Genomic DNA, 21,626 nt, shown 5'->3' with positions numbered 1-21,626 from the left:
TCCTGTTTTCTGAGTTTGATTGGCTCGCTTCAAGCGTTGCTTAGATGATGTTAAGAACCGTCTCCAGATCGCACCAGAAGACCTTCCTCTTCAACCTCTCTCCCTGGCTCAGAGTCAAGATCCGTCACTGTTCAGCGCTCCAAGACACTGCCCCCATGAAGGGCGCTATTATAAATTCAGGTGGTTGTTGAAATAAATTTGTGCCGTGGGACACGTTCCTGATCTTGGCTTTGCCATTAGAATGAAGCAAAAAGATCAGGGACGAGATACTCTCTCGCAGGTTTTAGCACCTGGTTTAAGAAGGTATTGTCACGATGCTGAGAGCAGGTTGGAAGAATGAGGGTAACAATTAAGAATCTTTGAGGCCAGGTCACTTTTTTAATTTTAAAAAAGCTTGATGTTGTTACAGGGGATGGAACGGGAGGTAAAGTATTCTGCAAAGATGAGCGATCAAAGGGCCATCTTCATCCGAACCGATCCAGCGATCTTTTGAAACGAGACGGCAGTTTCTCCCGGCGTCCTGACCATCAATCCCCTCGATCCGTCATTCGTTTTCACGGCCGTGCGCAATGCGGGACCGCCTTGGCCGTGTGCACAGCAGCTGCCGCCGTTTGCCGCAAAGGCAGTCACTACACACTGGGGCAGCGATTACAAAGCGCTGACATCAGACACCAGGACTTACGTCAAACTGTTGTCTTACAAAGGCCGTCCTTCAGATGAGACGTTAAACCGAGCTCCCCGCCCGTGCCCGGTCCCCGCCCGTGCCCGGTCCCCGCCCGCGCCCGGTCCCCGCCCGTGCCCGGTCGGGCGGACGTTAAAGATCCCGTGGGGGGAATTATTTGAAAAGAGAAGTTTATCTCTCTCTCACCCCCTCCCCCCACCCCCACCGTGTCCTGGCCAACAAATAAAATTGTTCGCTCCCTCGCTCCACGGCCTTTTTGTGGGACGTTTGCCCTCAAAACACACAGTCACTACACTCCACAGTGTTATCCTGTGAAGCGCTCTGAGACGTCGCGAAGACGTGATGCAAGGATTATAAACGGTTTCTCTCCTCACACTCTTTCTCTCTCTCTCTCTCTCTATATATATATATATATCTCGCTTTAACGTACCCTAATGGCGGTGGCCGGGGCGAAAACCGAAGCCCTCGGCCACTGGGGCGGGTGCGGCGGCGGCAGCGCGTGAGAGAGCTTCCAGCGGGCGACGGCGAGCGCGAGGGAGACGAGTGCGCCTGCGCGGGCCGCCCCGCCAGTGACAGTTAAACGGTCGGCGGCTCGCGATCCACCCCCCCCCCCCCCTCCCTCGCGCTTTCAAACCCCAGCCCCTCCCCCTCCCCGGGCTCAACTGCCGCCACGTGATTGGCGGCTTTGAACTGGCCGCGTGACCGGCGCGCGGGCGGCCAGGAGGAAGGAAAGTGGGCGGGGCTCGGGGGGTGGTGGTGGGGGGGGGGGAAACATGGCGGAACAAAGGGCAGCCAAGGCAAGTTGCGGCGGGCGGCTCGGCGTGTTGAAAGCGGCGTGCGAGGAGGCGGGGTGGGTGGGTGGGGGGGGCGCGTGGGTCCGTCCGGCCGTCCGTCCGCCCCTGGGGAGCTGGCAGCGGCCCCGCGCCCGTCGGGTCCCGAGGGTGGCACAGGCGTGCGAGGGAGCGAGGGGAGGGCAGGGTTTGCGAATTCGGTGTCTTTTGTCTGTCGACTTCTTCTTGGCGAGGGGGTGGTTTTAACTGTTGTTAGCTGTTGGGTCTGAGGGGGGCGGCCTGCTTTGCACCTCCACCCCGACCGACCGACCTCCGTTCTCCTCAGCTCGGGTGCTCCCCCCACCCCACTCCCCTCCCCTCCCCATCCACCGGTTGGCTTCTTGCTTTCAAATTTCCCGCCCGCGAGGCTCCAGGTGAAACTCCTGGGGGGGGTGGGAGTAGCGGGAAAGGCAGAGCCCCCTCCAGTGCTGGTGACCTGACAGCAGTCAAAGAAGGAGGAGGGAGGGTTGGTTGGTGGGTGGGTGGGTGGCCACCCTACTCCCGGAGGCGCAAAGCAACCTCTGTCCCCCCCTCCGAAATGTAAGCACGCCAGCGTGCCGCACCGCTTGGTCCTTGCTCATCGCCCACCACAGCTTCGGGTTCCAACCACAACCCCTTCCGCCGTTTGATTTATAAAGAGCGCCTTTGCCGCGTCTTCGAGCGCGCCTCGAAGCGCTTCGCGGGACGCGCCGTGTGAGGTGCATTGACTCCGCGGGCAATCGCGTTGCGTTCGAGAGCGTATCAACAGGGGTTTCGCGACTCGCACGTCGTTCTGTGCGCGGAGCCATTGGATTTGGCAGCGATGGGCTGCCGGTTACATGGTTACCTCCCAGATGGAAATACGGTAGTGAGGGACTTCCTTAGTAGTAATGGCCCTTTTGCATTTGGTATATATTGCGCCTTATGTTGTGGAGACATCTTGAAGCACTTCACAGGACTGTACTAGGAAGTGCGGTGACTGTATTTGTAGATAACTGCTGCAGCCGTTCTCTGCACAGCGATATCTTACAAACTGCCATAAACTAATATATAATAATCTCTGCATTTGATATCGTGGGTACCTTATGTTGTTGAGATGTCTCAAAGCGCTTCACAGGATATACTGTAAAGTAATATCCAATTTTTATAGCATAGTAGCCAGTGCATTTTTGTTGCAGAAATAAAGAATTCTACCATGCTGCAGTTCACAGTATGCATTGCATTCTCCCCCCAAGGGCTGACAGCATCAAGCTGGATAGTCAGGTGCTCTACCTGGTGGATCTCGTGCTGAACCTCAATGTCTTGTTTGACTCCTAGCTATCCTTCAAATCCCACATTTGTGCTCTTCCCCATTCAGCTTTCCTTCCCTCCATAACATTACCTGCTCTCCATAGGCCACTGAGACCCTCATCCATGCTTTAGCACATTCTAACTGGATTGTGCTAACACCTTGCTTGCTGGATTTCCCAGCCCTTTCCCTACAAAGGCTACAGTCTACACAGAACTCTGCAGCCCATGTTCCCTGTTTCACCAAACTCCATGAACCTAATTCTAATCAAATGCAAGGATTATTATTATTATTATCCTTGCTTGGGGTGGACCGGGCTTGGTATAGCATGAGTTGTAATTTTATGGACCTCTCCAACTACTATTATACTGGACTTATGCTTAACTTCAGTATGCAGAGAACTGATTCAATTTGTTAATTCATTTTATTTTATTTTTCCCCAGAATATGATACTGGGTTTCAGGGTATCTGAGCTCCAGGTGCTCTTGGGGTTTGCAGGACGCAATAAAAGTGGGCTAAAACATGAATTGGTCTCGAGGGCATTGCAACTGGTAAGGACCAACTGGACACCGGAGGTTTTTGAGAAGATCCAGGAGTTGCATGTTATTCGCCACAGTTCAAGGACCATGAATACATCCTATCATCAGGTTGTGACTGCTCCAACATTTCCTTTACATTCTTCAGAAGCAGCCTTGAATGCCAGAACATCAGTTACAATTTGTCATACAGGAAAAGATGATGCAAAATCCAGACTGAGACTAACAAATCTGCCTTTCTACGAGATATTAGATGAAGTGATGAAGCCTACTAATCTAGGTAGGATTAATATTTTGCTTACAAAATTGTAAACATAAGCCTGCTGATTTACCCAACATCCTTTGAGTCCTGGATTTAACAAATTGTATCTATGCTTTATCCTTGTACAGTTGATTCCTCTATATAAATTAATTATATAAAATATGGTATGACATCTTGATGAGCTTTGTTTTTTAAGATTCAACTCTTTTAGATTGCATCCATGTAAATTTATCAAGATAATTTGTGAATTTTTCTAGCTCCAATAAAAATGAAGGTTTCTTACTCCAATAAAAATGGTGTTGTGTTTTAAATTTTTATCCGAGCTCACATTAAGTGTGATTATGAAAGATCAAGTTAATATAAATGGACCGTGATGAATTACTGTACAGTCTGGTGTTTCAGATCCTCCTGGAGCTTAATGTTAGTTTGCACAACTATTTTTTCGGCCAGAGGCCTTCAATTTAACTAATTTCTGCTTCAATTGGTGTGTTACAATTTAGCATGTCCATTCAATTTCTTTCTTGAACCAATTATAGCTAATAATTGTATTATATAATTATGGTCTCTATTGCCTGGCCTAAAAACATGTGCACCAATTTTTCTGTCTTTCACTTTTCTCTTCTCTCATATGGACCACCAATGTAGCTTACTGCCCTATTTATTATTCCACCAAGCATCTGATCAATTTGTCCTATTTTTATCGACTTGTGAAACAGATAATTTATGTTACTTATTTCCTACGTCAGGGAAAATGGTTGTTAAGGAAAATGGCCATTGTTCACGACCACAACTCTTTAGTGGATTTTCTACAATTTATACTAGCTACTGTGAAACCAACAACTGCTCAAAATAGAAAAGAAACCTGCATAAACTGGATTCAAGTGAGGAAAATATGCTTTCTGCTTTTCCCAGGATTCAAATACATCTGAAATGAAGATATAGTGAGACAACATGCATATTTACATTAAAATGGTCATCTGGTTTTTCGGAATTTGTCATACCTATCTGACAAATTTGTGAACTACAGTATTTGCTACATTGCATCTCTAATATTTACATTTGCTATAGTACCTTTCATATCCAGAGGATGTAAATCAAAGCACTTTGTAGGCTTTAATGTTGTATGCAAATAATTTTAATTCCTTGATTCAGTTGTTCTGACATAGTCACTCTAAATCATATCTTTTGAAAACAAAATTCTACTTCTAACAAAGTTATAACCTTTCTCACTGATTTAGCCAATGTAAATTAAACTATCGTTTTACCAAAACTCCCATTTTAAAAACAGTATAAAGATATTCTTCTAAACGTAGTCCAGGCTGGATCCATATGTGCTTTCGAGAGAGAACTAGATGAATGTCTAAAAGGACTAATTTGAAAGGATGTGGGGATAGGGCGGGACTGAATTGATAGCTGTTTCAAAAAGCTAGCATAGACATGATAGGCCAAATGGCCACCTGTGCTACATATTTCTAGGGTTCTTTGTTTTAAAATATTACATTTTTGGTATCCTATATATATTTTCTAAATAGATAACAGGATAAAATGTTAGCTTTTCAGACATGCACTATAGAAGTAGTGCCTTAAGTTTTCAATCTGGAATAGATGGGTGTCTTTAGAGTGATGAATGGATAACTTTGCTCATGCATAATTATGAAAATAACCTCTGATCTTTTCCTCTAGTCCCAAGCAACAATGAGAGGATTCAAGAGAATCAGTTCGGTTTTACATTAACTGAAAAACATAGGCAACAGATTATCTGTGGGTAAGTGCACTACAAAACATTTTAGTTCAACTACTTAAAATGTTATTTCATGACTAAAATGTTACTTCACAAAATTGAAGCAGATTAGCATCCGAACATATTCCAGAGGGTTTGCTTATTTTTTTTGATTAAGCCGGGTGGTGTTTGACATGCGGAAACCCATCACCAAACCAAACTGAGAATTCCATGCATCCCACCTATACATGGAAAGTCTAGATTGTTGGAATGAAACGCGCACTCTCTCACTGGAGGGATGTATTCTGCTCACCTCATTTTGGAAAGTATTAGGCACAGGTTGGCAAGAGCCAGGATGTGTCACAGGTCCACAAGCTCAGTCCCCTAGTCCTGTAGCTCAGTGGTTAGAGCACTCGCCTTGCAAGGGAGAGGCCTGGGTTCGATTCCCGGCAGGTCAGGGCGAAACCTTGGGCAAGTTTCTTATCCCATATGCCTGATAATAATCCCTCAAGAAAAAAAATCATAATTTGGTCACTTCAATCCATGACTGTTTGTGGGACACCGCTGTGCGCAATTGGCTGCTGCGTTTCGCCCTCAAAATATACAGTCAATTCACTTTACAGCATATTCTGTGAAGCGCTTTGAGACGTCCAGAAGATGTGAAAAGCGCTATACTGAATGCAAGGATTATTATTATTATTTGCAACAAAAATATTTCTATAAATCTCACAAACTAATCTCTTCTGTCTCTGAAATATTTTCTTTGTCTCTTTTACTGACACATTTTACACTGACATTCTTTACGCTTTATCATTACTTCACTGTACTCATGGCATTCTAAATGACTGTTTCGGAGGCATCTGCTCCTGTTGGCCAAAAAGGGAAACATTTACAAAAAGGTAATATCACCCAACGGGCAGGAAAAACAAAATAAATATTGCTGACAGCTCCTAGCCTTTTTGTCTCCCATAACTTCTACTTTCCACACTAGTAACTATTCTTGCCTTCAGACAGTTCTTTTCTGCGTGTATTTAAATCATTGGAGGTGAAGTTTGAAGAGGAAGTGTGTCAAAATCAAATTGAGTAGTCGGTGCCTCCCTACCTTTTACTTGTGGGAGTTGTGCATTTACTCCATTTGTTAAAACCTGCCTGAGATCTTGTTTTTTTAAAAAAAAATTAGGAAATTGTCTGTTTAAATCTCCAAGATCTTAAAAATCTCCGATTAAATGAATAGTGCGTCGTGGGACTGGTTAAACTTGTAGAGATGCCTGTGGCAGCCCAAAGGCCAAAATGTGCTTTGAATACAGCTTTGACTCAACAGTGCTTTGACTCATTTTTGTGATGACCCCAGAAATGGATAAACTATGTGCAAGTGGGACTTCATTTATTTTAGTCAATATTTTTTTAAATAAATTGGAAAAGTTGGTAAGTTTTTCTTCTTTAAGCCACAGGTTTTCTGCACGTTTTCTGACCCAAAGAGTGGGTCAACCAACTGTTCACAGACTTTTTCAGATGTTGCTCAGTAACGGTTTGCTTGGAGTTGTTCAGGAAATGCGTAAATTGTAAGATTCTGCAACAATTGGCAATCCAGTATAGAAATGCTGCTCTTTGGTATCTAAAGCTATTTAGTTTTTAATCTGCAGCAATGGATCCTGTTTACGTCTGTGTGGGCCTCTGAATGAACTGTGCATTTGCCAATGTGCATTTGTTTCTTTCATTAAGATTGACACACTTGATTAATAATAATCCTTGCATCTAATATAGTGACTTATCTTCGAGACGTCTCAAAGTCCTTCACAGAATATACTGTAAAGTGAATTGACTGAATATTTTATGGATGAAACGAGGCAGCCAATTACTCACAGCAGTGTCCCACAAGCAGTTATGGCTTGAGTGACCAACTTATTAGTATTTTGTTTGAAGGAATTATTACCCCAGAAAAGCATTAAATGCATTTTTGAAGATATTATGGAATATACTATGAAATCTAACTTTACTTATTTTCTCCCAAGATTTTCAAAGTCTGGTGGGCAGGCAGTTCAAGTACAGTTAAGGTATGTAGTATAATACTTTACAAAAGAACATTTGAGCTTTATTTTTAAAATGTATTTTCTGCACCAGTTTCTCCTCATATCTAAGGCACTGATCATCCACTGGTACATTACCTAAGAGGCCATTATTTCATATTTTTTGCTTTGGCATACAATTTGGCTGCAGGAGGCATCACAACCAAGTCCAGCCATGTCCTCACTCAATATCTATAATAATAATAATAATCCTTGCATTTGATATAGTGCCTTATTACGTCATTGAGATGTCTCAAAGCGCTTCACAGAATATATTGTAAACTGAATTGGCTGTGTGAATCTATGTACTCCTCTTGCATTTTAAAACGTATTCATAAAGTTAACAACAACAAATTGCACTTGTATAGACGGCACTGGTCACTGGACAGTCAGGTATTTTTGGACCCGAGCTGGGATTGAAGGCACGGTCGAAGAGGAAGGTCTTTAGCCAGGACTTGAAGGAGGCAAGAGAGGGGCAAGGCGGAGGCATTACGGGATAGAGTTCTAGAGTGTGGGGGCAGAGACGCTGAATGCCCGATCTAATTTGAGGCTGCTGTAGGCAATCGGGAATAGATTCAGAGTAGATATTTTCCCTTTCCAGCCCAAATGCATCCCAGCTGAGATTAGCTAACCCAGCACAGACTGGGATTTGAAAGTTCAAGCTTCTCAGGGTACTGCATTTGAACTTTGTCTAGAATAGAACATTTTATTGTTTCAAGGAATTCCAGCCACACTGATTCTAATTCATGTAATTAATGGAAGTACTTTTTTTTATATATAGATATAGGGTATCCTATTTATTTATAAATTCACTTTACAGTACATTCTGTGAAGTGCTTTGAGATGTGAAAAGTGCTATATCAAATGCAAGGATTATTATGCTAAAATTAAAATCTCAAACATTCATGTTTTTAAATATATTGGTTGTGAGGTTTGTATTTAATTTTACAGGATATGAATTAGGAAACACCCACCTAATAAACCACTACTATCTGAAGCTGAAATGAATTTGCTCAGTATCAAGCTGAATAGAAATTATATTTGTTTGTGCCTTACATCACCCCAATATACGGTCAATTCACTTTACAGTCTATTCTATGAAGCGCTTTGAGACATCGAGAAGATGTGAAAAGCGCTATATCAAATGCAAGGATTATTATTACTATTATGTCATCGTCTCAAGTGCTTTACAGTAATTGCTGCTAAGTGGTGACAATTTTTGTGGGCAAATGTGGCAGCGATTTTGCATACACCAAGTTTCCAGAAACAGCCTCGTGGTGATTAACTATTTTATCTAGAGAATTGTTGGGCATGAGCACTGACACCGAGCCAATAGTACGATGGTATCTTTATTTCCCAGAGGTAGACTGTTACCAAACTGACAATTATTTGAACTATAATTGTTTTCAAATTATAGTTGTTCACAGTTTGATCAAATCCTAGTTTTCACTGGTCATTCACTTCATGGCTCTTGTGGATCAAATACTGTCACTGCGTTTTCAGAAATTCACTGCAAAGCGCTTTTGATTTGGTTTTGACTTTACATTATAAGAAGTGCAAAGATTATTTTTTTGCTATCAGTCTTATTTTATGCTCATTTTATTCAAACTTTTACAATGACTTTGTGTCCTTTGTTGCCTGTATTTTGCTTTTGGGATGGGGTAATCAGGAGAATAGAGATTTGTTTTTGTTTGCATTCATTTTTCCCAAAGGTTTTGAAATTATCATCATAGTGATTATTGGATGAGGACAGGTGGGCATCTGGTGGTCAAAGCTGGAACCACAACCGAGTGTTGCTGAATACAGCACTATGCACTCCCAATAGAAATGCCGTGGACAGTAAAGTTTTTTTTTATTTTTTGAAAAAGATTTAATCCAATTCAAATGATAGGCAATCTGCAAGAAAATCAGAGAATTTCTATTTTATGTTGCATGTCTTAATGCTTCCTCAATTTAAACATAAAGATTGGACCCAGTGGAACATTAATCTGTATAATTTGCAGATTTAAATCTCATTCTGTATTGAATTAGCTGAGTGCAGCACTTTGGTGATAAAACTCAGTTAGGGAAGGGCAATACTTGTACAGCTTAATTGTACTGCAATTGAGCCTATATACAAAAGTAGTTATGTCCTTTTTTTAATTTCTAAAGCAAACCTAATGAGCTTAATATTGGTTTGAGTGTTATAAGTATGAGTTCTGTTTTTTTTTTAAATCCTGCATGCTCGGGTAAAAGGGTAGGTTCTTGTGCTTAAGTTACTAGGGGCAGGAGGCTAGAATCATTGTTATCCTAACTTTCCTTTCTTCTCCACTCCTCCCTTCACCTCCCACTCCCCCGGGTGCTGTCAGGTACAAAACAACCCAAACATTGCAGCCTTGTTAATATGAGCTTGTTAATGTTAACCTTTGAGCATTTCGTGAACTGATTTATATAGGAGGAACTTGCATTTGATTACTTGTGGTTTCGGTTTGTGCGTATCAGTGGGGAGAGAGTTGGTTCAAGGGAATAGATTAAATTTTTTAAGCGGAGATCAGCTTTTACTAGACTTATAATCTATTTTCCTCCCTTTCCTGCAACAAAGCTTCATCAGAAAAGGAAATATTATGCTCAGTAGTTTATCACAATAAGAACAAAAGGAAGCGTTCAATTTCTGTGACCCATTAGTTCTGGTGGTGAAGACTTGATCTTGCTTCAGAAGGCATACTTTTTGAGTTCCTAGCCTGGACTGACACTCACTATCCAAATGGATTATTTAGCCAAATAAATTACTCTCACCAACTTTTGCCCAAACTGTTACCCGACAATATCAAACAATAGAGGAGGAGGGGAAATTCCTTCAACTGAAGTGAACTTCATACTGTCTGAACAGAGTAGAAGCCGCAGAGTTTATGATCTGGCCTTTCCTGAAGGAAAGACGTTGTAATCTTGGAAGCCAAAGTAGGAAATTCTAAACCGTGTGGTTTTTTTTTTCTCCAATTTTCAGGATTTGCCACACGGATACCGAATTTATACAAGAAGATCAATATCCTCCCTACCTGACAGTCTTAGCAAATTCAAGATTGTGTCCTTTTACGGTAAACTACTACCTCCTTATTGTACATATAGACTATATAAAATAATGTTTTAATTTGACATCAGATTTAAGCAGTCAACAGAACTATATTTAATCTGGATAAGTGTGACATTTGTCAGCCAGGGTTAGAATTGTCCTTGATGGTGGATTACATGAAGGGGAGGGGGTAGGGAGAAGAAATCGTCCCAGTCTTTCATTATTGATTGCTGTCCAATACCCTAGGCTGGGCAAAGAGGAGAAATCTGTTCTTACTTTGATCAAATGTAACCTGTTTGGTAGGTTGTATAAGTGACCAGCAAATTATATAACTAAGCACAGAAGACCTAGCATTATCGAGTCACTGGATATGTAACCCAATGATTCATAAGAACATAAGAATTATGAGCAGGAGTAGGCCATTCGGCCCCTCTAGCCTGTCCCGCCATTCAATAAGATCATGACTAATCCATTCTAACTCCACTTACCCGCCTTATGCCCATATCCCTTAATCCCTTTATCCACAAGAAATCTATCAATCTCAGTCTTGAATATGTTCAAGGACTGAGCATCTATAACCCTTTGGAGTAGAGAATTCCATAAATTCGCTACCCTCTGAGTGACGAAGTTTTTCCTTCTTCTCCTGAAACGGTTTGCTTGAGTTTATTTTTTCTTGGATACTGTTAATTGGCCAATGAAGGTAATTGAAGGATATGGCTTCACTGACGCAATGGACATTATATTTTAGCTTTATGCAACATGTCCTGTATAAACATAATGTACTAAATATTTTGTGCCTGTGTCTTGGAGACCTTGTTCAAGCACAGTACTTTGTGCAAGGTCAAGTGCAGGAGTTTCTAATACATTTCCTGAGTTAGGAATGTGTTTTGCAGCTGCATGCACCAACTTGTACATAACAATATATACAAGTGCAATATATACAAGTGGCTTATCAGTTTTTCAAGAATATAGTCTTAGAAATCTGAACGAGTAGATCACATTGCCAATTCAAGTCTTTCAGGCATTGACGTGTACATGGAAAACCGCTGCTAAGCATACATTATATGGCCTGAATGTTCCTGCTCAAGGCTGTCTTGTTCATTGCAATGTTTCTTATAGTTCATTAATGTGAGGACGCTATAAAGAACCACATATTTTTAAATATCTGTTTACGTTGGAAATACAGTTCTTGCAAATGGCATGGAACTAGTAGAATTCTGTTGTAATGTGTATTTGCTTCTCATAGGATTGAGCAGTGGCCCCCATGCTCCTCACTCAAATTCCCCCAAATGAACCAAAATTGACTCTCAACTCTTCAAAACAGTGGTACTAATCAAACTAGTTGACTATCAGGTCATCAATGTCATCATCCTTTCCTGCATGTTTATAAGCCTATCTCTGGAATATTGAATCCCAACATATTATCATAAGCAGCTTTTTGTGTAGGTTTTCTTTCTCTTAAGCCCCACCCTATGTATTCCATAATTCTTCTTCAACAATGTGCCATTTATATCACTTCAGGCAGTATGGATATGTAACTGGGATATTGATCCACATTTTCTTTCACTTCCACTTCCAAAGTATTACATACAGAAAACCTGCCATGACTCCTACAATCTTAATTTTCATCTTGTCTATTATAACCTGACGTTTTCGGAGCCAAATAGTAATGTAATAGCACAAGCCAGAAAATCTGCCATTGAATAGTGCTAGAACTTTAAGGATTTGTTTGTAAGCAGTGATTACTTGCACAGCTTGCATTTATTTTGCAGCAGTAACTGATGTAGCAAAACTATAATGATCATCGCAGAGCAAATAATTTTGTAAACAATAAAAATGCTGATTATTTGTGAATTAATTTCACCTTCAGAGAAAGTTCAAGACATTTTGTTACAACCAAAAAAACATTTTGGATTGATGCTTGACATATTGCTTGACATTGAATTGATTACCAAAAGTGCAACCTTGTGAATGTTTATTTTAAAGAGTTATTTTTCATCGAATAAGCCTAGCCTAGAACCAAAAAGGCCGTGTCGACCCATCAACGTTACGGCACTGCTCAACTTGACGTCAGATGCAACCAACTACTTAACTGTCTTTTGGGGAAACTTTGCCAAGGTAAACCCTATAAATATACCATGTAACTAGTTATGATTGGTAGTCTTTTTTTCCATTTATGCAAACCTTTCATACTGGTTTTACAGCTTCTATTTTAAGAGACGCACATGTTCTTAGTACAGCTTAATCCTGATAAATAGTTTACATTTTGGCAGGAATCTAAGCCATGCTTACCCAAGCTAATAATTTATCCTGAATCACTTTGTTGAAGTGCGAAAATTTATACAGACCCACATGCAGAACCCTCATTGTAGCACTTTCTGGTATAGCACTCGTGTAGAATTAAACCTGTGCTAAGCAGATATGCAATACATCGGGTTCTAGCACTGGCAGATTTACTTTCCAGGCTGAAACTTAGCTGATTTCCAGGTTGTTGCTGACATGCCTTCTCTATGCACAGGAAGCGGTGATGAGGTCACTTTGCCAGGGAAAACTTGCAAAGAGCAGGAAATTACATCAACATCATCCTGACATCCCAGAAGTTAGTCTTTTAGCGGTTTGCTCATAATGAGGGCTCTGAGATTTTGGACCCAGAGGCCTGGGTACAACAATGTTCATAATTGTAATTCTTTGTTTTGTTCTGGAACCATTTATTCTTGTATGCTGGCAAATATATACGTGTGTCAATTCAATCAAGCATCGTCGTCTACATGTCATGTAAACTTTATTGCAGCTGTTGGGGGTGAACATTCTTATTTTATCTTTTTATGTGAGCAGGTTTGTGCCTGTTAAATATAACTACTTTCACTATTCCTATTATAGAGGTACTCTGTGGTATTGTACCTGGTGAGGCAGCAGACAACAGCAGAATTAATACACAAGCTTCAAGTAAATGAAACAAGATCTTCTGAAGTTTCCGGAGAATTAAGTAAGTAACTTTTCTCCCCAACCAATTCTCTCCTAAAGTCATTTGATTGTTTTCTATGATTGGGCTATGGATTCCATTGCTGGCTTCAAAGGTCTCACTCCTGGCTTTATTCATATGAGCCTTGACCATGAATGTTGGCAGGCTATTTGAACATGACTTACTTGGTGCAGACTGTCTTTACAGTTATCCCAATTCTGTCTGCGTCTGTGCACCCTTCACACATAGCTCTCTGGGGAGCATTTGGGAGCAGGAATCCTGACTATGTTGATAATGTGAGTTTTAACATACAATGATTAGTTGTCATATTGTTTTGTTAACAAATAGTTCAGAGTTTTTTTTTTTACCTTAAATAAAGGTTTAACTGACGAAAAATGTTGATCAAACTTTATCCCGGTTGTTTTGGCTGGAAGAAATCATGGACGTTTCCATATGGTTATTTGTGCTCCAAAAGTTGGAATGTTTTGCCCTAAGTAATATGAATGACAATAAACGTTTTTCAATGTGTTTTAAGATTAGAAATCTTCCCCCTTTCCACTGTGGTTTTCCATTAAGCAGGACAGAAGCTTATCTGCAATGCTGATAAGTTGGTGTGATAATGTTTGCAATTTTAGTTGTATCATTTTGGTAATGGTTTATTTTTTTTATTAAAGTTCGAAAAAAGCTTCGACTGGAGCCTGAAAATGACATTACCACCACTGGCCTCCGGGTTTCTCTGATGTGTAGTGTAAGTAGGTATATTGCCACTGAATCCCTTCATAACATTGAGGAATATGTTCCACATTTATTGTTTTACTTAACTTAAATGCAGTCTTTTTCCCCTTAAATAACTTCAACTGTACTGGGGATTCGTATCAATACAGATGTATGTGGAGTGTTTTAGCTCAGTGGTTAGAGCACTCGCCTTGCGAGACCTTGATTTGATTCCCAGCAGGGTGAAACGTTGGACAAGTTTCCTTATTCCACCGGCCTCTGTTTACCTACCAGTAAATAGGAATCCGGATGTTAGTTGATTAGTTAGGTTAGTTGACTTGGCTGACCACTTTTCCGGGGGTAATAATTCCTTTAAAAAAAATTGGTTACTCAACTCCTGTGACTGTTTGTGGGACACTGCTACCACGTTTCATCCACAAAATATACAGTCAATTAACTTTACAGTATATCCTGTGAAGCGCTTTGAGTCGTCTTGAAGACGTGATAAGGCGCTACATCGAATGCAAGGATTATTGTAATTGTAAAACACTTTAGATTGCAAAGCAGGGACATAATTCCCCATTTATTGATAACGGCCACACAGCTGTGGAGAGTTGGTGAATGGAGGCCATATGTTTGTTCCACAGAAGGCCCCTTCCTTGCCTTCACCACAAACAGCAGCAACAACAAGATTACATTTGTATAGCGCCTTTCACGTCAGGAGGATATCCAAAGGCGCTGGACGGAGTACAGCATTTCAGACCCGAGCTGGGGTCAGGGGGGCAGAAGTGGGGTGGCCAATGGCATGGTTGAAGGGGAGGGTCTTGAGGCAGGACCTGAAGGAGGCTAAGGAGGGGGTGAGGTGGAGTGACTGGGGGATGGAATTCCAGAGGTTGGGGGTAGAGTGGCTGAAGGCTCTCCCGCCAATGGTGGGGCGGGTGGGTCGGGGGACGTGAAGCAGGCCAGAGCCGGCTGAGTGGAGGGAACGGGCGGGTTAGTAGGGGGTTAGGAGGTTGCAGAGGTAGGGTGGGGTGAGCCATGGAGGGCTTTGTATGTGAAGACCAGGATCTTGAACTGGATCCTCTGAAGGATAGGGAGCCAGTGGAGTCGGGCGGGAATGGGGGAGATGGGGTCAAGGAGTTTGATGCGGGAGAGGACACGGGATTATCTGCAGCCTGTGGAGGGAGGAGTGGAAGGCCGACAAGCAGGACGTTTGCATAGTCGAGCTTGGAGGTGATGAAGGCATGAACAAGAGTTTCAGTGGCCTGAGGGGTGAGGTAGTGGCGGAGTCGGGCGATGTTACGGAGGTGAGGGAAGGCAGAGCGAGTCGTGGCTTGAATGTGGGGGAGAAAAGACAGTTGAGGGTCGAACAAGACACCCAGGTTCCTGACTGGCTTGGTGAGTTGTAGTGTGCAACCACAGAGGTTGATGTTGCCGGAGCCTGAGGCGCTGGCACGAGCCAATCAGGAGGGCCTCAGTCTTGTTCACATTCAAGTGTAGGAAATTTGCCCTCATCCAGGACTTGATGTCCAACAGGCAGTCTGTCAGCACAGCAGTGGTGCTGGAGTTGAGGGTGGAGGCAGAAGGATAGAGTTGGGTGTCATCCACATACATGTGGAAGTTGACCCCTATCTGCGGAAGATGTCACCAAGGGGGAGCATGTAGATATTAAAGAGGAGAGGGCCAAGGACAGAGTCCTTGGACAGTTTGGGAGCTGGAGGAGAAACCGTTAGAGGCAACGAAGTGGAACGGTGAGAGAGATAGGAATCGAACCAGGCAAGGGCAGGTCCATGAAGATTGAGCAAAGCGGAGAGGCGGTGTATGAGGATGGAGTGGTCGACAGTGTCGAAGGCGGCAGAGAGGACGAGGAGGCAGAGGGAGCCCTCATCACAAATGTTCAGATTGTCATTAGTGACTTTGACCAGGGCTGTTTCCATGCTGTGGGCAGCGCGGAAGCCGGATTGGAGGGGTTCAAAGAGGGAATGGCGAGAGAGAAAGGAGCGGAGCTGGGATGCGACGACTCGTTCTAGGACCTTGGATAGGAATGGGAGGTTAGAGATGGGGTGATAGCTGGAGAGGAGGGATGGGGTGATGACGGCTGTTTTTAGGGGGATGGGAACTGAACAGGGAGAGGTTGATGTCATCAGACAGGAGGGGGGGCAGAAGGTGGAGCTGGGAGACGAGGGAAGAGGCTTGAAAGCAAGCTATTTACAGATGGTGTGTGATCTGGTGAGAAAAGAATTCATGCTGTTTTAAAAAGAATTTGGAACAAGTTTTTTATAGTGCCTTGATTACATTCTCATTTTTTATTTCCTCAAGCAGCCCAATAGTTAGATCCTTTAGGTTTTATTAGAAAGCACCTGGTTCAAAAAATTTTAGCAGGCACTTCAAAAGTGGCTAATGTCATTTTAGTTTGCTTCCTCGCTAAATCACCCGATGCCCTGATTTCAATGCAAGGCCTACATGAATATTCAAATCTCTGTGGAGTTGGGGAGAGAAGGAGATATTCGGATGCAGATTGAATGCTGACAAAAGTTCTAATCGTAACAAATGCTTCCTCAGTTACCGAGGACTGCCAATTTTGAATGAACATTGACTAAAGTAGTCTTGATAGGAAAATGAGAGACCATTGCACAACTAATTTGTCTGAAGATCTTGTTAATAAACTAGATTGGAAACAAAACATATGGTTTGTTTTAAATTTCCAATTTCATTCTTCAACAGCTGGGCAAGATGCGCCTTTCAGTGCCCTGTCGAGGTATTACATGCACACATTTACAATGCTTTGATGCAGCCCTCTACATTCAAATGAATGAGAAAAAGCCTACATGGATGTGCCCTGTGTGTGACAAGCCTGCTCCTTATGAACTGTTATTTGTAGACCAGTGAGTATCTTTTCTTTATATATAGAATTGGTCATTTATGCTCAAGTTCTCAGGAAGGCTTGTTTTGTGAATGGGACATGCTTCTTGCTGTGGATTCCTGATTGGGTTAGTTTATGGAGGATGGAGCTAGGGAAACCAGCAAGAAAAGCATTTCAGACATCTCTTAGTGATGATGCGAGTGTGAATAAAAAGACTAGATTGCGTTAGGAAATAAACAGTGGGAAATAAACCTGTAAACTTATTGCTTTTCAGACTATTCTTAGATATTCTGGAGAAATGTCAAGATTCCACTGAAGTTCAATTCAAGGATGACGGAAGTTGGTCTTCAACGAAACCTGAAAAACAACTACAGAGGAATTGTAGCCTCAAATATTCAATAGTGGAATTAGAAGGTTTGTTTCAAATCTTTTGTGACTTTGTGCTTTGCCATTGATGGATACCAGCAATTCTCAAGTTGGTGAAATCCTTTCCTAACTTTTTTGTTTTGCTCCAAAATCCAAATAAAGCATGTTTTTGCGAGGAAATCAGATCTTTTTCCCAGGCCGAATCAAGTGGCTAAGCAAAAGATGTCTTGTTTTATTCCCATGGCCATATTAACCATCATCTTTGACCTCTTAATTTAGAATGAGAAACACATGTGCTAAACTCCTAGGACAGAGGAGTGAAAGCCAGAGGGATGGATTAAATACCTTCCTTTGCAATCTGGTGTGGACTCGATGGTCCCAATAATCTCCGGTGCTGTAAATTTCTATGATTACTTTAGTGTTCAATGGCTCACTTCTACACAGATGATTTTCATGTCTGACTGATTTCAATTTTACATTTTCAGATTCTGACAGTATATTGCCTAATCCTGTGAACTACAAGGGTGATGTGGACATTATTGACCTGACTGTCGACTGTTGATCAGGTGAAGATAGACTACCCCAAAAAGAATATTACTGTGAATGCTGGAGAGAGTTTACTAAGAATGCAGGACATATTGCGCTTGTCGAAGACCTGCTGAAAGAAGTCTACCTCTGTGGTTGCAGACTTTAGTTCCTTGGAGCCCCTCCAGCCACATCTACCTCCTAAAACCATTGGTACAATGGAGAACATGATCTCTTCAGAGAAGCAGCACTCCTACTAAGGGAATGCTCCTAGAAACTGATGTGAAGGACTAATGTGTAGTTTGGGAACCTATCCGGAGAACTGTGGCAATGTATTACAGATCAGTGGCTCCTCAGCAACTGGTCATGTTCTGCAAACCTAGTAATTGACAGGCGAATGTGTAAGAATTCAGATTATTGAAGGGTTTCGCCATTACTACATTCTACGAATTTAAAAATGTCAAATGATTAATTGCTTTGTTCTAGTCTCCAGGTTCCTTTTTGGAACTGCATCTTTGTTGATGTGTTAGAGGATTCTTGCCATCATGCCTCATTTTTTTTTAAAAAGGCCAACTTCATCTGACCTTTTTTTTTCTTCAATTAATTTATTTTTTTTAAAAAAACTTTCAACAGTGATATAAAAGTATTTCTCTTCTGCTTCTCTTTTGAAAGCACTAACTTGGATTCCTCAAGACCCGGGCACATTATCACAAATCGCTGTTCACCGTGTGTGATGCTGGATAGTGATTCCCCATAATTATAATAATAATAATTGCCAGAAGCCTGTGTGATCACTGAGGGCTTCATGGCTGACTCAGATAAGTTACTGCCCATCCACTTTCGAGCAGGCTTCATTTTATACTCGCACGGGGAACTTACTGATTTTTGCTTTTTTCACATTACCCAGCCCAACAGCACTAAGGTCAATTGTGGGACTCCAACTGCTGCTTTTGCTAATGAGGCTCAGTCAGTCAGAGAATCAAAACTGTGTGGTCTGTGTGCCTTTGTGCCTTTACCCTCAGTCCCATTAGGATAGTCTTTGTCTGATTCTTCAATCCTCTCAGCGATGTCAGCACTCACTGTTGAAATACTGAGAAAGTTAGAGGCAAGAAGAAAGGTGTTGGTCATAATTCTCTGATGTCCTTTTCTAAAAATGTGTAGTGATGGAACAACATGTTATTTAAGGGTGTTCAACCATCCAATGACTTGCATATGCAATTACTCACATATGCTAAGGCTTTGGAGCAGTAGGAGCAAATGTTAAGGCACTTAATATGCTGTGCTCTGGTGTGAGAGGAGTCAGATCCTTGCACTTATAAACCTCTCAGCCAAGGTTTCGAGCATATAACCTCTCCTTCCCTCTGTCAGGGAATGGTATGGAGGAATTTGCTAAAGCAAAGAAACTGAAGAATATAAGATTAGGAAAAGCCATTTAATTCTAATTGTCATAAGATTTTTTTTCTTTCTTCTTTCTATTTCTACATAGAATCTACTAGCAACTGTAGTTCGGCCATATTTATTTTTACCATTATAGGATTCCTCCCTCTCATCTCTTTTCCTCCGTATATCCACCCTGTTTTCGGTCAGGATAAGACAGGCCAACATTTGGCTTCTGATTTATTCCTTGGGCCATCTGCTGGGTGAAGCACTTAAGTTATGCAGGAAGGGTCAGCTCCTTCTGATCAATGTCTTTCTTTTTGCCAAAAGACTAGAAACTTTGATTTGGTGGAAGCCAAGTGCAAATGTCAGCACTGCGATAAACTAGTTTGAGCCGGTGTCATAGCTCCTGGGACGTCATCGATTCATTAGATTTTTTCCTTCTGTTAATGTTGTACAGAGACGCCCATTGTTTTTTAAGGCTCGTCTTTAAATATTTCTTTTGGTCATAATGTTGCAATTCAATATTTCAAATTTTGAAAACCAAATGATTGTTCAAGCAGGCAAAGCAGATGTGCAGCATGTTTGTCTTTGAATGAATCCTGCGGTTTGTAATTTAACGTGGTTTGAAAGGGGAGGTGTAGCTTTTAATAATTTTAGGTTCAGTTATCTCGTGCTGCATGGTCTGCTCTGCGTTGCATTAAATTTAAATTATAGCTTTCTGAACATTCATCTGAAAGGAACAGCAAAAGTTCGTACCAAATTGTGTTTTCGTACCAAATGGTGCTGTTGCTTCAGAATCTTACTCTTGTCACTTCCCCTATAATCCTTTGACCTGATTTATTGAAATGGTAATATTGACAACCAAATTTACTTTGCAATTGCATTGTATTTGCACCATGTTTCAGCCCCAGTATTTCTGTTCATCCTGTTGCCCGAGATCAAAGGAGAGATTTGGATCGGTAACATTGATCGTTGTAATTGGAGAAAAAGATCACTAGATGGAATTTTGCATTAAATAAATCTTGTAAAGCGTGAAGGTGTTTGAGTGTTGAAACAAAGCAGCTAATCAAAGTAATTCAGATTTCTAAGCAAATTCCTTACCCATTGTTTTTAAAAATTTGCCCATCCATGATTTACAAAAGGCCTTTCAGACATTTCTTTAAACTATAAACGTTGATGCAGCAGACTGCTGTTGAACTTACAATACAACAACACATGGACATTTTGCATAGAAAATCCCTGCTAAGCAATGAAGCTTTTGTTTTTTTTAAATCCAGAAATGTAAAATTCCAGAAGGGTTTTTTAGCAGTAACTTTTGCACACTTTTTCAAAAGGAGTAAAAATGTGTTTATTGCACAGAATGTTTTTTTAAAAAAAGTGAAAAACAATATTCAGATCTGTGGTTCAAACCTTTCAGACTAACGGCATATGTTCTATACATAACCTTACCATTTAGCATCTACTGGTGAGGTAATTATCAGATGTCTGGAAAGACTACTGGGATTGATTTTTAATAAATATAATGCACTTTTTAGTAGATATAAAAAAATTACAACCTATTCATCAACCAATAATTTTATTCTCTTCAAGCATACATTTTCTGGCATCTTTAATGCCTTGACGTTTACAAAGCCTAGAACTCTACATACCTCGAATGCAAAATCAAGAATAGACATTGGGTTTTACCTTAAAATTGCCATTGTTTAAGCTCGCTTCAATACAATGGGTTTAAAATTGATGAGCACAAGGTCATTGTTTAAGATAGACAGTGTACTATTTTGTCGAAAGAATGGCATCATGTTGAGCCTGTTTCCCTTATATGTCCAATATATTGCTTGAGCATTTTTGAATGTAGACAAGTGCCGGATTTCTAAATAAAAACATCTTGTTTTCGTTTTCTCACAAATTGGTTCCCAGGGTCAGACTTCGCTGAACAACTCATTTCCGAAAGTACGTTCAGCATTAACAAAATGATCATCTGTACTGTTTACTTGCTTTCAGAAAGTTGAGATTTTGTAAGTGTTTTAATCCCACAGACCTCAAGTACTTAATGCAGTCAGAAGAAATTGCAGCACAACTTCTCGGGTGAGAAAGAAGGGTTTTTTCTTTGTTTGCGCCGTGAGATGGCTCAAAGATGCAATGATTAGTATTGTAACATGATTAACTCACTAATATCTGCACCTTCCCCAGTCCAACCATAGGGTTTGACAGATCATTTGAAAGATCTGCAGCACATCCCTTCTCAATCATAGTTAATGGGATTAAAATACTGTAATAAGATGCTTCAGTCCTTTATATTTGTTCTGGGATGTGCTTTCACATTTTCTTGCCTTCTGGTACCACTCCCAAGTCTTTATTCATGTGATGCGAATGGGTGTTGGTGGACTATTTTAAAGCAGTTAAC

At 41.3% G+C, this 21,626-nt stretch overlaps 1 protein-coding gene across 2 annotated transcripts; it reads left to right on the top strand.

The window, feature by feature from the left end:
* The first annotated feature begins 1,433 nt into the window (after positions 1-1,433).
* Positions 1,434-21,206, top strand: LOC103183532 (E3 SUMO-protein ligase PIAS4). Of its 2 annotated transcripts, XM_007901082.2 has the most exons (12): positions 1,434-1,479; positions 3,223-3,595; positions 5,261-5,342; positions 7,310-7,351; positions 10,347-10,437; positions 12,399-12,530; positions 12,931-13,011; positions 13,293-13,398; positions 14,049-14,122; positions 16,813-16,973; positions 17,226-17,365; positions 17,803-21,206. In XM_007901082.2, exons 1-12 carry the CDS (start codon positions 1,456-1,458, stop codon positions 17,877-17,879), a joined length of 1,383 nt encoding a protein of 460 aa, XP_007899273.1. In that variant the 5' UTR covers positions 1,434-1,455; the 3' UTR covers positions 17,880-21,206. The 2 variants fall into 2 exon arrangements, with proteins under 2 accessions (XP_007899273.1, XP_007899274.1); XM_007901083.2 differs by lacking the exon at positions 12,931-13,011.
* Positions 21,207-21,626: the final 420 nt, after the last annotated feature.

The sequence above is a fragment of the Callorhinchus milii genome, unplaced genomic scaffold (genome assembly GCF_018977255.1).
Source record: "Callorhinchus milii isolate IMCB2004 unplaced genomic scaffold, IMCB_Cmil_1.0 Scaffold21, whole genome shotgun sequence".
In the NCBI taxonomy this organism is placed as follows: domain Eukaryota; kingdom Metazoa; phylum Chordata; class Chondrichthyes; order Chimaeriformes; family Callorhinchidae; genus Callorhinchus; species Callorhinchus milii.
Note: the sequence above shows the minus strand (reverse complement) of the source record. Positions and strands in the feature narration are given on the sequence as shown.